The 15,438-nt window shown below is 36.0% G+C and overlaps 2 protein-coding genes across 3 annotated transcripts in view; both read left to right on the forward strand.

Moving 5' to 3' along the window:
* Positions 1 to 15,438, forward strand: part of LOC134854027 (ribosome-releasing factor 2, mitochondrial-like) — a 456,739-nt gene that overhangs the window by 301,985 nt on the left and 139,316 nt on the right. The window lies entirely within an intron of this gene.
* Positions 1,929 to 13,645, forward strand: LOC134854003 (DNA-directed RNA polymerase III subunit RPC6-like). Of its 2 annotated transcripts, none has more exons than XM_063870061.1 (7): positions 1,929 to 2,086; positions 6,696 to 6,826; positions 9,217 to 9,378; positions 11,350 to 11,404; positions 11,749 to 11,899; positions 12,116 to 12,268; positions 13,281 to 13,645. In XM_063870061.1, the coding sequence occupies exons 1-7, from the start codon at positions 1,972 to 1,974 to the stop codon at positions 13,504 to 13,506; spliced, it is 993 nt and encodes a 330-aa protein (XP_063726131.1). In that variant the 5' UTR covers positions 1,929 to 1,971; the 3' UTR covers positions 13,507 to 13,645. The 2 variants fall into 2 exon arrangements, with proteins under 2 accessions (XP_063726131.1, XP_063726132.1); XM_063870062.1 differs by having other exon boundaries at positions 1,996 to 2,108; positions 6,698 to 6,826.

Raw genomic sequence — 15,438 nt, forward strand, 5'->3', positions numbered from 1 at the left:
TACTTCTAGTTACATTTTCCAGCCTAAGTCGCAAATTTTTGTGTTAAATATCGGTATTTTAATGTATATATGAAATAAATCTGCGCTGAAGTTCATTCGACGCTGAGTATAATAACACTGGCTATTTTGATTGTCCCGACTACGAAGAAAAGTATTGTATATTTTAGTCGGTCTAGTTTTTTTGTCAGTTAATTTTTGAACCATCTGTATTTAAAAGGTTTTTTGTTTTATCTGATTTGATATTTCTATATTTTTTTGGTGACTAGTCAAAATGAGTTTCAAAATATAAGCCGAATTTTTAACAGTCCCGTTTTGTATTTGCTCGCCATTTTATAAGGTGCAGCTTCGCTTTTTGTAATTTTTTTACGTAGCAGGTATGGCATCTGCAAAATTGGGTTAGTGTAAACCGGCATATTGATGAAAGGGACAAAATTTGTTTCCAAATAGCATTCAACATTAGATTGCTACATTTACGTTAAGCGTGTTACAGAGCCGAAAAATTTAGGTTCTAGATTAGCTTAAAGTTTGCTGATGAATTACATTGGCCATGATGAAATACGAGAAAAGGATAATATTCACCCAGCAATGGTAAGTAGCGACCACTTGCTCCGATTAAATTTGACATAGAGTTATAGTGCGCGTAATAAAATTGCTGAAAATTTTTTTTCGGCTCTTGAAATGTGTGGCTATTTGGGAACTCGCATAATTGAGTGAGTTTTTTTCAAAGTGGATTATAATTGGCTGAAACGAGTCTCATAATTGTTGACGTTGTATCTATATGCCGTTTGTAGCGGTCGGTTGTAGCGGCCGTTTTTAGGAAGAAATATCAGCAAGTGAAGATATCTCTCATCGCTATCATAGTCCAAGTGCTAATTGCTACATTTTGATATTTATGGTGCTTCATCCTATTTGTGTCCGCTTATCAGCCTTCCTTGGTGCTCTTAATTGTCTGGAAATGACAGAGCTTGATACGGAAATTCTTGGACGGAGCAGATATCATCCAACGGAATCATGAGTCGGTTTTCAGCTTCTTGACCTATTTCTAAGCATTCATTACATTTTAAGTAATAAAATTCGACTTTTTCCATTACATTTTCAAGAAAATGATAAAATTGAATATGCTTCTTAATTATTTTAGAAGGTTTCTGCTTGTGCAAATGAATGCAGAATTGAGCCCGCTGATTTTGCGTTTTTTTTCATCTGATTAATCTTATCCTTTTCTCTGAATTGGATTTGGGTCTGACACTCACCTACGAATTTCTGGTGGAATTTTTGGTAACTTTTATTATTCACAGTTTTTCTTTCAAATGTAATTTCAAGTAATTCGAATTTTTGGTGTTCGAAAACTGCTGTACGATGACTTTTGTTCTGTAGCTGTAGTTAGCAAACCTTGAACAATTATTTGAAAAGGTATGTTGTCAATTTCCTTGTCAATTCGATCGGAATTTTTTTTTTCAAGTTAATTATCTGATTCATTTTAATTAAAGAACGGACCTTGCGAAAAGCGCTTATCGAAAAAAAAACTTCCATAGGGTTTGTTTTGAATGCCTATTTTATCAGAGGACAAAGACTCCTCATCAAAAATAACTTTCAATGAACCTTATGCCGTTTATTATTTATCGTGGCAATACAATGGTCAATTTACTTGTTGTTTTTTTGTTTCAAAATGAATACATTTTTTCCATTAAAGAATAGGACAAAATTCAGTTAAATAGCATCGGGAAAAAATTAACTAGCTAAAATTTTTGAATCCATGCAATTGGTAATCAATTTTTGAGGAAATTGATATGCTGTTGTGTCAATGCTTTATGGAGGGAGGGACACTTAAAAGTTAATCCTATTGGTCATAGCATGCCACCAATCTGAGCTCGGAGAGGAAATTTAAGCAATATTGACATAACTGAAATCTTCCATTTTATTTCAGGACAAATGTTCCTGTTTGATTGACGAAGTACTGCGTTTAAGTTGGAAATGGTTTCAAACAATGAGAAACCAGCAGTGAAGCAGGAGCCGGGACTATTCTCAGTCGAAATCGAAGACAGATTGCTAGCTCTATGTAAAGAGGCAGCCGATGACGGAATCGCACAGGAACGCATCATCATCCAACGGTGCTAAAAAATGTTTAAAATTTTGTTAGCAGAAGGGTTAATTCGCGGAGACTCGTTGATTGACACTTAAAAATTTCCCTCGAATTATTTATCCCAAATTTCAGACCCTCATAACTAATTCAATTTATGTCACATGTAAAGTTCTGGTGAAAATGTATACCATATTGCAGCAATAGATGATAAATATAAAAATTAGCAATATCGGTTACCGTGAATTCAACAAAGAGTCGCTGGGTCTATTTAACAATTTACACCACTTTCAAGATAAAGTAGATTAAATTAGTCGAATTTTCGACCTATCAGAATTCAGCGAAATTCGAATTATAAATAGAAAGCTCTAGTGCTAATTTACTCCTTTTATTTATAGGGGTGGAAATTCTTTACCAGATACCATAGGGAGGATTCAATTGTTAAGCAGATCCCAGTCACTTAAAAAGTCATATTTTTCACGACAACAACTTGATTGTGGTGTCACTGCAATCGGGTACTAGACTTTTTTTCCTGTAAATGTGGAAATTCTTTACCAGATACCATAGGGAGGATTCAATTGTTAAGCAGATCCCAGTCACTTAAAAAGTCATATTTTTCACGACAACAACTTGATTGTGGTGTCACTGCAATCGGGTACTAGACTTTTTTTCCTGTAAATAACTTTGTTCACCGGACTCTTGTGGACTTAGTTCCTGGAAGCCTCTTTTAGCAATAAATTTACTGCATTTTTTGCATGTTTGCCTTTTAAATATCTGTCCTATTTGAAATTTGTTTTTACACCAGCAAAGCTTGTGTGATAACATGAACTCTCTTTTTTTCCAACCTAAGTCGCAAATCTTAGTGTTTATTTGGAAAAGTTCATTTTGATCAATAACCAGTTATTAAGTACAGCGAATGCTAAGGATATTAACACAGGCTATTAGATTACAAATAGCACATTAGCTTCAAGGTATCATGAATCTGCAGCGTGGAGGTAGGGAATGAGACCATCAACAAAAAAAGAGGGTTCGAACTTGGACTGCGTCGGATGTTTTTTTAATGTTTGAATGAACTTTTTCGTATACTAGCTAAATGCGTCCGCTCTATAAATTGAGGCATGTTAGTTGGTATTTTTTTTCAAATTGACTCGTACTGCTAATGCGCCATAATTGGTGTGCGTCACTTAGCAAATATGTAGACTCATAGTTGGCGTATATCATTTAGGAAATTTTGTAGACTCAAAGTTTTACTCATTCAGTTTCATGCAGTAGCGTTATCGGTCATATTTTTTGCTTGTGTATGCGAAGTGCAACTTCGCCTCTGTGTACAAAAATTAGTGTACGGACTAATTAGACTGCGGCAACCATGTTAGGTCGCCATTTGTAACCTTATAAAACCTTTCATGATACTATGAACTAGATGCTTACTTGTGCTGGGGGAGTGAATTTTGTAAATGCGCACTCAGTGCCAAAATGCTAGTTTTGAGAAGGTAAAACAGCAATTTTGATAATCGACCCAGAATATATTTAAAGGCGGCATGGCATGTTCAAGCTCTTTTAACGGATTATCTTTTAACTCAGCTTTTTTCACGTTTAAAATATATCATATATTGCAATGCAGAAGAGTTTTTTCGATTTTCCAGTTTGAGTACAGTGTTTACTTCTCTACATTTGAAATTAGTTACTCAAAAATGACAGTATCATCAGTGTTGACTGGCTTCAAGATCAAAAAGAAACCGCAGAATCAAAGCAGGAAGTCGAATCTTTACACGACACGAAAAAGACGAGATTGTCGATCGCTGCCTGACTATTCAACTCTATCGGACTATTTGGCTGTGGAATTCTAGTTAGAAATGGTGATTGTGGAATTGCTGGAATTTTTGGCTCATGTCAGTAAAGAGCAAAGCAAAAGCCGGAGAACATAATGCGCATGGCAGACATTGTGGACACGCTAGCAGTAGATATATATCGACTCCGAACCAAAACCAACGACAAACTTTTCAAGAGTTTTACAAGATTGAAACTAGAAACTCAAAAGTGGAATGCTGTCAGGATTACCCTAGGGCTTGCAAATATGAATACCCAAATATTTTTATTTTACGAGATACGAAGTTTTTGTGATTTTTTCCGACAATTTTTTTAAAATTAGTTTTAAAAATTCCGCAAACATTGAAATTATCAACCCTATCGTGACTGATGTCAGGTTACTCTCAAGGGTAACCTCCTCCATCAAAAGACGTGTGAGACCAAGAAAGACTTGTTTAGATCGTTGCCTTACCCACACTGACCCGCAAGATCGTATTTTATGGAGAGCTGCAGTTCGACAATGCCTGTTGCTGCCATCCCCATCTGATGGGTCACGGACAGCACTATAATCTAAAATCAAATATTTTGATGATGATTGCGAGATATGTCGTTTTTCATGATTTTTTCAAAGAACATTTAAGATTTTGATTTGAAAAGTTTGAAATTTTCAATTCTATGATGCGAGACGCCGCCATGGTTCTTTCAGGCGTTGCAAATTGTGCCTCTAGTTATAACTGTTAAAATCTTTTTATTTCCGAGATATGACGTCTGTTTTGATTTTATCAAAAAAAAATATTTCCAAGAAATTTTTCATTCAAATTTTTTAAGTTGAAATTCTAACCCCGGTAATTGGGTGCTATCAGTGACCTCTCAGGGGTTCTAAATCTTGACTGCTTAAATCTTTTCAGTTTTCAAGATATGACGTTTTAAAGATATTTTCAAATAACTTAGATACAAAAAAGAGTGTGGGTCATTTATTTCGCTGTTTTTTCCATAGTTTTTTGCAGAAGCAGTTTTTCGCTAATCTGGGTGAAGCACCGGAGGTGCGTTAGACGCTAGTAACTTTTAATTAGTTTTAAATAACTTTTTCGGCTTTTTTAGTTTACCTTTTTTGGGCTTAATAGTTTTTGGCCTATAATATACCGGCTTAGTGACCTCATGTTATTTCATTTGACGAATGAATAAAGTTTTTTTGTGTGTGTTTTGAGCGCTAGGGGGACTTAAAAACGTTTTTTAAGTCTTAAGTCTTGTTTTTTTTTCAGCTTGAAGAGTTTCTCTCAAGAGATTTTCGGCTTTGTTACCGCTTGGTAAATTTTCTTCCCAAGCTTAATTCACATTCTATTGTGGCATGTTTTTCTTTCAGAACTAGCCTATTCATTTTGATATATCTAGTTTTTTCGACCTTTTGATTTTTTTCGTTAATTGGTAAAAGTTTTGCAAACTGCTAATTTGGTTTAATTGTCGTTAATTGTTAATGCTACCAGACGCAGAATTTTTTTTTGTTTTACATAACGTATAGGGGATAAAATGAAAAACATTTTTCGATTATTTTCTCAATTTTTCGTCGACGTTAAAAAGTATTCGAAGCGTTCAGGGCTTCGTCATAATAAAAGCAGTTCCTTTCACAAAGTTTTTTTTTCAAATATATTTAATGTTTGGTAGGAAATTTCAATAACAAAAGAGCATCCAATAAACGAATTGCAAATGGTGCAGTCAAATAACAAAGTGCAACAACGCAGAAATTTGAAAACAATACTGATTGGGGAGTTGTACGAAAAAGTCCCATGTGTAAAATTTTTGTTCCCCATGTGCGGGTATGCAGTGAACGTTTTGTCTTATTTATGAATTTTGAATAGAGTTGCTTTTGAAAATCTGTTTTGTTTTCTGTTTCCTGACTTAAGTAACATTCTTCAACTTTTTCTCGCCTTGGTTTTTGTGTTCCTTATCTATTTATTGATAAGGAAAAGCCCTCAGTTCCAAATCTTTCGAAATTCTTTAAACCATGAGTTCGTTATAAGCGCTGCAAGAAGTCGTGAATAACTGAATTGAAGATGCATAAATAAACTGTGCTGGTTTAAATTATCCGGACAAAACGCATAAAACTTGAAATTTAAAACGTGTTTTTCTCAAATTGGGTTGATTTGGACAAAAAACGATGAAGACAAAACTTGCTTAGAATATTTGCTGAATTGATATTGTGCAATTTCTTTTTCGAAATTCGGGTCCAAAATTTTACCCCAAAAACTAAATTTTTTTGGCTGTTTAGTCAATAAAAAATTATGCTGTAACTTCCGAGAGAATTACTGACAAAATTATATCAAAGTGAGCCTCTTATAGAGCCCAACAAAGTTCAAAAATTTTTTCGCACATCGTATTTTCTCAAAAGGTAGCCGCCCCGGTTATAAGTTGCATTAGTTCATCAATTAAAACTTTGAGATAGGCCTTCAAATAAAAGACGCACTTCTTCGACATTTCGAAAAAATCAAAAAGTGATTGAATCAAGTTAACTTACAAATTAATTGAATCATTTCAACTTCGAAGAAAAATGAAATAATTTTGCTTTATTACACTTACGAAGCAAAAGGTATCGCCATCTATCACAATTTAAAAATTAAGATACCCCTCTTATAAAGGACCTCATTTGAAAGAATTTTTAAAACCAGATTAATTTTTTAAAAGACGGGGCTCTTAATCGAGAGATATGGTAGACTTATTTTTGAATGAGAGAACGCGAAACATGAGAAATTATTCGGTTTAGAATACTTAAATAAAAATGACTGATTGGATGATTGTGTGAAATGAATGCAAATATAGGATGTCATCTGTGAACGAATGACAGAGTGTGCACCTGTGCAAGTGCTGTCGACTGTGAACAAACTACTGGCCAAAGGACATCTGCAACTCCTTCAGAATGCGGAAGGAGACATCATATACAAGTACAAGGTAGATTTGCTTTCCTTTTAAGAAAGAGAACCTGAGTTTGTCATTAGACTCTCGCGGTGAGTCGAACTACAAAATACGGCCTGAAACTGTGGAAGATCGCTGTGCGAATCGTTTAATTTATCAAGCGCATCCAGAAGCGACACTGGATTCACATCAATGAAGCAAGAGTCCACCACTACAACACGCAACCTGGTCGATAGATGTACTGAAAAAGCACGATAGCTTTATTACACTTGCGAAGCAAAACATATAAGTACGAATATTTTTTCCAACCTAGTCGCAAATAAAAGTGCTACTTTTGGTAGCACTTCCGAATCGGTAGCTGCGGTAGCAGTGTATTAACATGTGCTTTGACTTTTGCTTAGTAAAAGTTAACACAGCTGATGCATTTTTAATTCATCAAATGACCGAAAAAAGTTATTTGTTGCAAACAGCAGTACAATGATAAAATGCTCGATTTCAGAAAATTCCCAACTCAATGTATCTCGCAGTTTTTTTGAAATGCAAAATGCATAGTTTGGCTTAATGCTTTCCAATTTATTACATGCTAAATTGTGTTTTTTTTGTATTTGTTGCAACTTCTGCTGCATCAAATTGGCAGTCTATTTGCATATGTAGCTGCGTTGTTTGTGGCTAGTTTTTTTTGGATTTTAAGCATCCGTGGTTAGTGAGTGAGACTCAGATTTGCTAGAGAGCAGAATCGAATCCGACACGTAGTCGAGTTTTCGCTAATTCGAGGCTTATTTCTACTTTTTCTTGATAGCGCTGCTTTTTGGTCGTGTTCTCGCAAGTGATTGCGAAGCGCAGCTTCGCCTCTGTGTCAGAATTTGAACTCCAGACTAATCAGTGTGACTTCATCTTGGTTCATGTCTCGGCCAAAAAGCTGGATTCATAATCATGATAACAATGCGAGCGTTCTTCTTCTGAAAGAGACATGTCTACAATGAAAAGGACCTGACGGAGTGCTCTCGCGCATTGAAATAGAAAATGATTCTCAAGAATCTTCACACAATTGAAAAGCAGATGTTGGCGCTGATCAGGGGAGGCGTGCCTGCTGACTCCCATGTTTTAAGATCGGCTAAAACTTTCCCGTCAGCAGGCTATATTTTAAAATAAGGAATAGATTTTACCATGTATTAAGATAGGTTATAAGATTTGCTGTGTATTAAGATAAAAAGATTCGGATTGTAAGTTTCAAAAAATCTTTGCCAGAATTTGCCAATACAGCAATGTTTAAGGTCGCATGTTTTAAAGTTGGGATTAGGTATAATAATTTTATCCTACATGGCTATACAAAGATTAGTTTATGGGGTTTTTGCACATGCTTCGAGTTTTTTTTTTAATTTTTGAAATACAGTAAAAAAAATTTTGTTGAGTTTACGTGCAAATTCGTATTAATGACAGTATCTGTGAACAAGTCAAAATTTTTCCACTTTACACCCTGAAGAAGGATAATTACCTGATTTTGTGTCCCAGAAGATACATCTTTGTGATATTTGAAATAAACATTTATAGCTAAGTTAATGTGAAGTTCCTTGATTAAAGGTAGCGATTAGATTCTACTTCGGATTTTGGTTAAAGATTTACCCAAATGTTATATTTGCTTAACTGCCATAAACTCATTTTACCCAAGTTTTCAATCACAATTATCATCCTAGTTGTTTTATAAATGAGAAAATATTAGAGGAAATTTAAGATTCGCTTTTCAAAAGCTGTTTCTTATAATAAGCGAATTTCGAAATTTGTAGGCGTATATATTTTTCTAATGTTCTTAAATTTTTCTTCTTATTAATCTCTACTATAACTGAATGGATCTTGCTAAAACACGAATAACATTTTCTGGAGAATTTTTCACGTCAGTTCAGCAAAATTTGATATTACTGTTCTAATTTAAAATTTTTCCTGCAAATGTCACTGGGTGACAGTCTGAAAAAAACTAAGTAGGATAGGGGTGAATTTCACCAAAACCTCAATATATCTGTGCATAATCTCTCTTTTGCTTCTAAAACATACGTAATAATGAATTTGTAAATGATTTCACGTGGTTTAAGCTGGTTCCGGATTTCTGCTGTATCTATTATCTTGATACCATAATTGAAACCATATTGCTTAAATTTGAAGTTTGCAACCAAAGAAGATTTATTATTGGAAACATCTGAATACTAATTCGTGTTTTTTTATGCAAGATTATATATATAGCAGATAAAAGTTCTCTGATGTAGCAACTATAGAAGATCTTCTTAGCAAAATTGCAAATTTCGTGTCCATTAGAAAAGTTAGTCTCTTCGTTTTTTCGAGGTAAAGTATTGTCTGAGGTTACTTAATTTAGAAAATCCGCCGGCCGGCTATCCTTGTTATCATTTGTAATTGTTATGATTATTTGAACTCAGGAAAAAGTACCTGTGGCTTCCGGCTCTGGTGGAGTAGGAAAGGGGACAGGGGTTTCATTAAGCAAGGAGGAGCAGCTGGTGTTGCAGATCATAGCTGAGGCAGGCACCTCCTCCATCTGGAACAGAGATATACGCACCAAGTCAAACCTGTCCATCATCCAGGTAATGAAATTAAAATACGTCAACACAGACCTGAACTGAAGTTAAAAGGGATTTTAAAACTAGATGAATTCAGATTGTGTAATTAAGACAAAGATGAGTTAGGGTGCGTTACGGTAAGCAACGAATGTAATCAACTGTAGTCTTTAGACTGACAATTCAGAGTGATCATAGAGTATTTCAAGCAGGATGTCCAAAAGGTCCATTTTAACCGACTTGTCGGTTTTGGTCGGTCGGTTTTTTCTGAAGTCGGTTAAAGTCGTTTTTTGGATGTGTTTTTCAAAATTACATTTTAATTAACGTTTCTCTATGTTTATGAGTATAACTACCAGATGGTTTTTTATTTTATTAATTTTGTGATTTTTATTTATGAACCGATTTGTCCTATGAAATAAATAGAAACATTTCGAAGTTTTATCGCTCAATAAACTCACTTGGAAAATTTTACAGTTTTTCTGCTAGCCAACCAATTCGCCCTATGAATTAGCTGAAAACATTTCGAAATTTCATCGCAAGATGACCTTGCTTCGGAAAACTTTCGGAAGACTTTTGGAAGTTCCAATTTTTTATTTGAAAGATCGCCAGTCGAAAGAATCTTGGTGGTCCTTATAAAAGGGAATATGTTTTAGCCTGTTGGTATTGTAAAACACACCTTGCTTCGGAAAACTTAGGTTTTTTCGAACCAATTCTCAGAAGATTTTTGAAACTTCGGTTTTTGGAAGATCGCCCTTAAAACAAATCACGTTGGTCCTTGTGTAAGGTAATACATTTTAGCATGCTGATTATATCGTCTTTCAGAAATCGGCTTGCTAGTATATTCTAACTTTGAGGAGGGACCGCTGCCATATTGAAGCAGAGATTTTTTGCTTGAAAACCGACAGATAAATCCTTAGAAACATTTTTATTTCTGGTTAAAATTAGTTTGACTTGTTGAGAACCGATTTGCGCTATCAAAAAAAAACTTGAATTTTTTTCCAAATTTTCATCGCTCGATGAGCTTGCTCAAGAAAACGTCAAATTTTTGTTCGCCCTGTGAATTGACTATAACAGTTACATCTATAACATACAATCAAAAATTGATCCGGCTTATTATGCGTCATTTTCACGAAAACCCGCAAAATTTCCCTGTCTCCATGCTCAATTTGTGTCCGAATGTGAGCGAAAAAATTTTACAGTGAAAACTATGGTGAATTGTTCAGAAAATTTTATCTGTGGTATTTTTTGTCTCAAAACTATCCAATTTTGTTAATTTTGTCAAAAAATGTAAAATCATCAATTGTTCTTGAAAGTCGAAGTTTTTTTTAAAAAACATCAGTATTTTTTCTGTTTCCTTGCGTTCGTTGACACTTTTTCTACTGTCTGTTGGCTATGTTTTTTTCTGTTATACGCAGTGTCGTGGTTGATGATTTTGGTTCCGAAACTAAAAGGTTAACATGCAAATAGTCCAGACACCCATCTTGGTTAATAGGCGATAGCTCTCTACTCAAATCTTTGATCTGGTCATGTAACAGTAAAGGCCCAATTTTTTGATTGTGCTTTTAAGTGCTTTTGCAAGGAGCGAAATTACACTAATTTGCAGGTTTTTACAAAAAAGACTCACAACTCGTTCACGCTCGATTTGAACGAGGAGTTTTGCCATGTAGAAGTCAAATTTTCAAAATGGTTTTTAGTTCTAAGCTTCTGTAGCGGAATTTTACAGATTTTAGTCAAAGTTCAATGTAGACTGAAAAGATGCATACCACACTTAACTTCCCCAGAAACGTTTTCGGAGTGCGTAATATCGAAGGAGAAAACCACTGTCACTATCGTAGACGAGGTTGACAGTGATGTTAAGTTGTATATCTTGTCATGAAAAGACAGCGTTTGCCAAAACTACCCGTCAAAGGTCATCAGGAAAACGAAGCTTAAAACTCAGTCTGAAATTTGGGCCTTGATCTTTATTGCAGTTTTGAGCTTGATGTTTCCTGTCTTCAGGTCAACAAAGTCATCAAGGTGCTGGAAGCGCAGAGTCTCATCAAGGAGGTCAAAGGTTTGGAAAGAAATTGATTGTGAATCTCTCTAAAGTGATCGAGGTTTTGGGTACGAACTGAAACGCTTTTATAAATATTCATAAGGCATGCAATTAAGTGTACCATGATTGTTTTTCTGAATTAAATTGTTAGGGAGTATAGACTTTCAGCCAATGGTTTTTACTAAGCACTGACAATAAATTCGAATTGATTTTGGGTGACATGAACTATTTTATGTCCAAGAGTTATTTTGCATAGAATTATTAATGTCCAAAACTATCTTGAAAACGTGGCAGACGGTAATTGAAAAAGCTTGCATCTAAATGGTTTGCTGAATGGCATGGCATGGCTTTGTAATTTGCAGGAGCTTCCGGACGCAAGAAGATGTACATCCTGTATGACCTTGAACTTGACCTGAACCAGTGCAGAAGTCCATGGGTGAATTTAGAGGGCGAGGCCGAGGTGGAGTTCATTCGAATAGTGCTGGACCAGTGCGAACGCTGTCTGCAAGAAAGGTCGACAGAGATCGTCAAATATGAAAACAAATAATAAATCCGCTTGCTAGGTCAAATTGCAAATAGTGAACAGAATTAAAAACAATATTGGATGAACCATGAAAAATCTACTTAAATTTTTTTCATATTTTAAAAAGACGGACGAATTTTCTTATAAATCCGCATAAGATCATTGAAATATTATATAAATTGGGTGAAACTTGTCGACTTTTGAAGGTCAGATCAAGCGAAAGAAAAATATCCTGACGATTCAATAACGCGACACCACGCATGTTTTGTTTCCATTGCCGAAATAGCCAGTCTGATCAAAGGACTGAACGTTAGCAAAGTGGACCTGAAGCCGCAGGATATAGAAGCTCTGATGGATCTGTGAGTGAACGATTTTTGAAATAATTTTGTCGTTTGCAATGATTTCATATCGAACTAGTTCCTAATCAACTTGCCAGTTCCCGCAATCCTCCTCATCAGAAATCATTTTTTTTCACGTGTTGCATCAGCTTTAAATGTCGATAGTTTCGACATTGGAAGTCCCAGGCTGATGGTCGGACTGAATTATAAATTTACTAAGATCGTCCGGGTTTTTCGTGGGTCGCAAATTGGACTTTCAACTTCTATGAACTCCTCCGAATGCTATTTTAAGCACTCTCTTTTTGTGTGATTCCATAGAAACGCTCCGGCCAAACTATCAATTTACAAAAAAAAATTGCGAAAATGTAAATGAAGTCACTATATTCCAAACAGTTATTATGCTTTGAAAACTGCCACTGCAAAAATGCATTTTGATTTCGCCTTCGCAAATTGAGTTAATAATCTACGAAGGGGTATTGAAAGTTGAGCAGCAAAGTTTTTGACAGACTTTTTCTGCCCTTTTGAAGATATTGACGTTGATGAGTTCAAATGTTAAAGTATGTTTTTCTGAGCTGAAATTAAAAAAAAGTTTTTTTTTTGTAAAATTTTTAAGATTTAAAAGTAAGTAAATTGTCAATTTGCTGAATCCATCTGGGTAAATTACTAAATTTTCATTTGTTGGTCTGTTTTGTTCATGGTTTTCTGAGAAGATAAGGGACAAGAACCCTATATCACTAATTTTTCGAGCTAAAGAGCTGAAACAATTTGAACAGAAATGTAACTTGCGTGTTTGCAAGGAAAATGGCGAAAAAAATTACCTGTCAGTTATATGAGCGTCAGATGCGTCTAAGCACAATTTTAGAAGCCGTCATCCAAAAATTTATGGTAAAAGATTCTCGCTTTGAGCTATCAATGGTCGAAGCACAGAAAAGGGGAAGACATCCCGCATTATTCTAAATCTGCCAATGAAGTGAACTCCTACAATTTTTCCCTATGAAAACATTTAACAATTTGACCGGCTAGTTTTGTTTAGTCTCGTGTACGATAGCAAAGCGGAAAAGAACGTGAAAGGGTCTACCGAATTGGAGCACTCGACCTCGTACAAATTGATCCCATCGTTGCTCCCCCCTTCGGGATTAGTGTGTACACCCTGTGGAATTTGTCCGGTGAAAAAAGACTGCTCCCCAATCGGAGATATCACGCCGGTTACTTGTGAATACTTCAACGACTATTGGCTGCCAAATCAAACTGGCTTCTAGCGTGATCAGTTGTCCTAAACAAAGCCAGATCCAGCAAAAACAAATATTTTGAAACATTCTGTTGTTCTCTGTTTGGAGATGGACTTGAGTTTATTTTAATTTACGACTGTCTTTACTTTGTAATTCACAGTGATGAATAGTTGTTGAAACAATTCGCTGCTTTGGATTGATTCAAGCAGGTAAATGGATAAAACAAAGCGAATATTATGATAGTTTTTTTGCCAAAAAATTTATGACAGAAGTAGAAGAAATTGTTTGAAAATTTAACTCATATTACTTGAGTTCATTGCGAAGCTGGTTGGTTATTGTTAACTTTTTGGAATGGTACCCAGGAAATTTGTTAAAATTGAGATAGCAAAAGTTATATAATTGTTGCTTCACTTTTTTTGCCTAACAACTGTCTAATTATTAGCAAATCAGCGAACCTCTGACCCATTCGATATATTAAAGATTGCAGCTTTTCCACCAAGGTGAGACATCTCTTGTGTCGATGCTTCAAAAACGGACATAAAGAGTACTCGGGGGGTTGAAAGTTCGTTTTGTTGTTTTCTGAACTTTTCGGAACTGCTTTTCATCAGCTCAATTGGCGTCTTTCCAAGTATTGTCGGCAGAGGTCTTTACTGTGTATATTTTATTTCAATGCTCATCAGGCATTGAGTAGCTTTTGTTGCACTTTCTGTCACCATTTTTGATTGCACGTATCGCCAGTGTGTTTGCATTTATCGCGGAAGATGCAAAACTCCACTTAATAACTTTATCAAAAACTTTACTTGCTAAAAAAGTTTCTCTCGAATATGGCTCATGATAGTTAATACTCTTATGTTTAGGTTATGTGACTAAACATGGAGTTAATTTTAAATCAGTTTCCTCGTTATTGATTAATTTTATTTTTGATATAATACCAATATACCATCGTGTGCAAGTTTGGTCTAATTTTTTTCGAATTTGGTCACATCATAGAAAATGGCAAAAAAAATAAAATTGGAACTTGTAACAATTTTTCGGCAATTCACTTTTTTTTCGGCAATCAAGCATTTTTCTGACTGATCTAAATTATTTTTTTTTGAAGTAAAGCCATATCCAAATCAGCGTTACTGAAACTTTTTTAAAGCACTGAAATTGAAATGATCAATACCTTAAACCAGGGGCAGATTTAGCGGGAGAGGGGGGGCGGACGCCTCTTCTTCTTCTTCTTTTGTCATTTACGCCCCGTGAGGGGGCCTTGATTCCCAGTTTCCAGGACATGTGATCCTGTGTCTTGAAATGTTGTTTTTTGTCACCCAAGTACCGCATTCTTCGCATTGAATTCTGGCTCTCGTTCCGGCGAATCGTCCTGTGATAATGGTGTTGGTTACTTCTGGGGCTGTCGGGTGCTCTCCTCGACAGGTCCTCCGGTGTCTTGCCATGTTGCTCAACGACAGGGACTTCTGACACTTCGGACAGAACCCACCCTGACCTCCTTGGCACGCCTTGAAGTGGTTCGTCAGAGCAGCCTGGTCCGAAAAACTGTCGTTGCTTTTTGGACACTTGTAGTCCACTGACTCCCTTCTGTGTGCTTTTCTCTCGTGATTCGTCCGTCCTCCTTTTGATGCGCACTTGTCGCATCCGTCCCAGCGGCAAGGCCAACCGCTGTCACTTATTCTCTCTCGATTCCATTGTGAGCGGGCCGGTTTTTCCGATCCTGTGTGCCAGTTGCACATTTGCGTCTCCCAGTTTTTGAGGAACGTCCTGCGATCTGTAACGGTCTTCTTCCATCGTTTCCGGTCATTGGTGAGGTTCTCGCTGTTGTCGTCTTCATGTCCCGCTTCTTTCAGCAGTCTGCGCCAGTACTGGATGGTGTTGCCTCGCGAGTTCCCACTGCGTGTCCTCTCCATGTCCCAGGATCCGAGGACGGCTTTCTTCACAATCCTCTCATCCGACATTAGAGAGGAT

Source organism: Symsagittifera roscoffensis, chromosome 9 (assembly GCF_963678635.1).
Source record: "Symsagittifera roscoffensis chromosome 9, txSymRosc1.1, whole genome shotgun sequence".
Classification (NCBI taxonomy): domain Eukaryota; kingdom Metazoa; phylum Xenacoelomorpha; order Acoela; family Convolutidae; genus Symsagittifera; species Symsagittifera roscoffensis.

Coding starts and splice junctions, on each gene's coding strand:
- LOC134854003 (XM_063870061.1), top strand. CDS start 1,972: ATGGTTTCAAACAATGAGAAACCAGCAGTGAAGCAGGAGCCGGGACTA. Junction 2,087..6,695: donor AGCCGATGACGGAATCGCAC/AGGAACGCATCA, acceptor GAATGCAAATAT/AGGATGTCATCTGTGAACGA. Junction 6,827..9,216: donor ACATCATATACAAGTACAAG/GTAGATTTGCTT, acceptor ATTTGAACTCAG/GAAAAAGTACCTGTGGCTTC.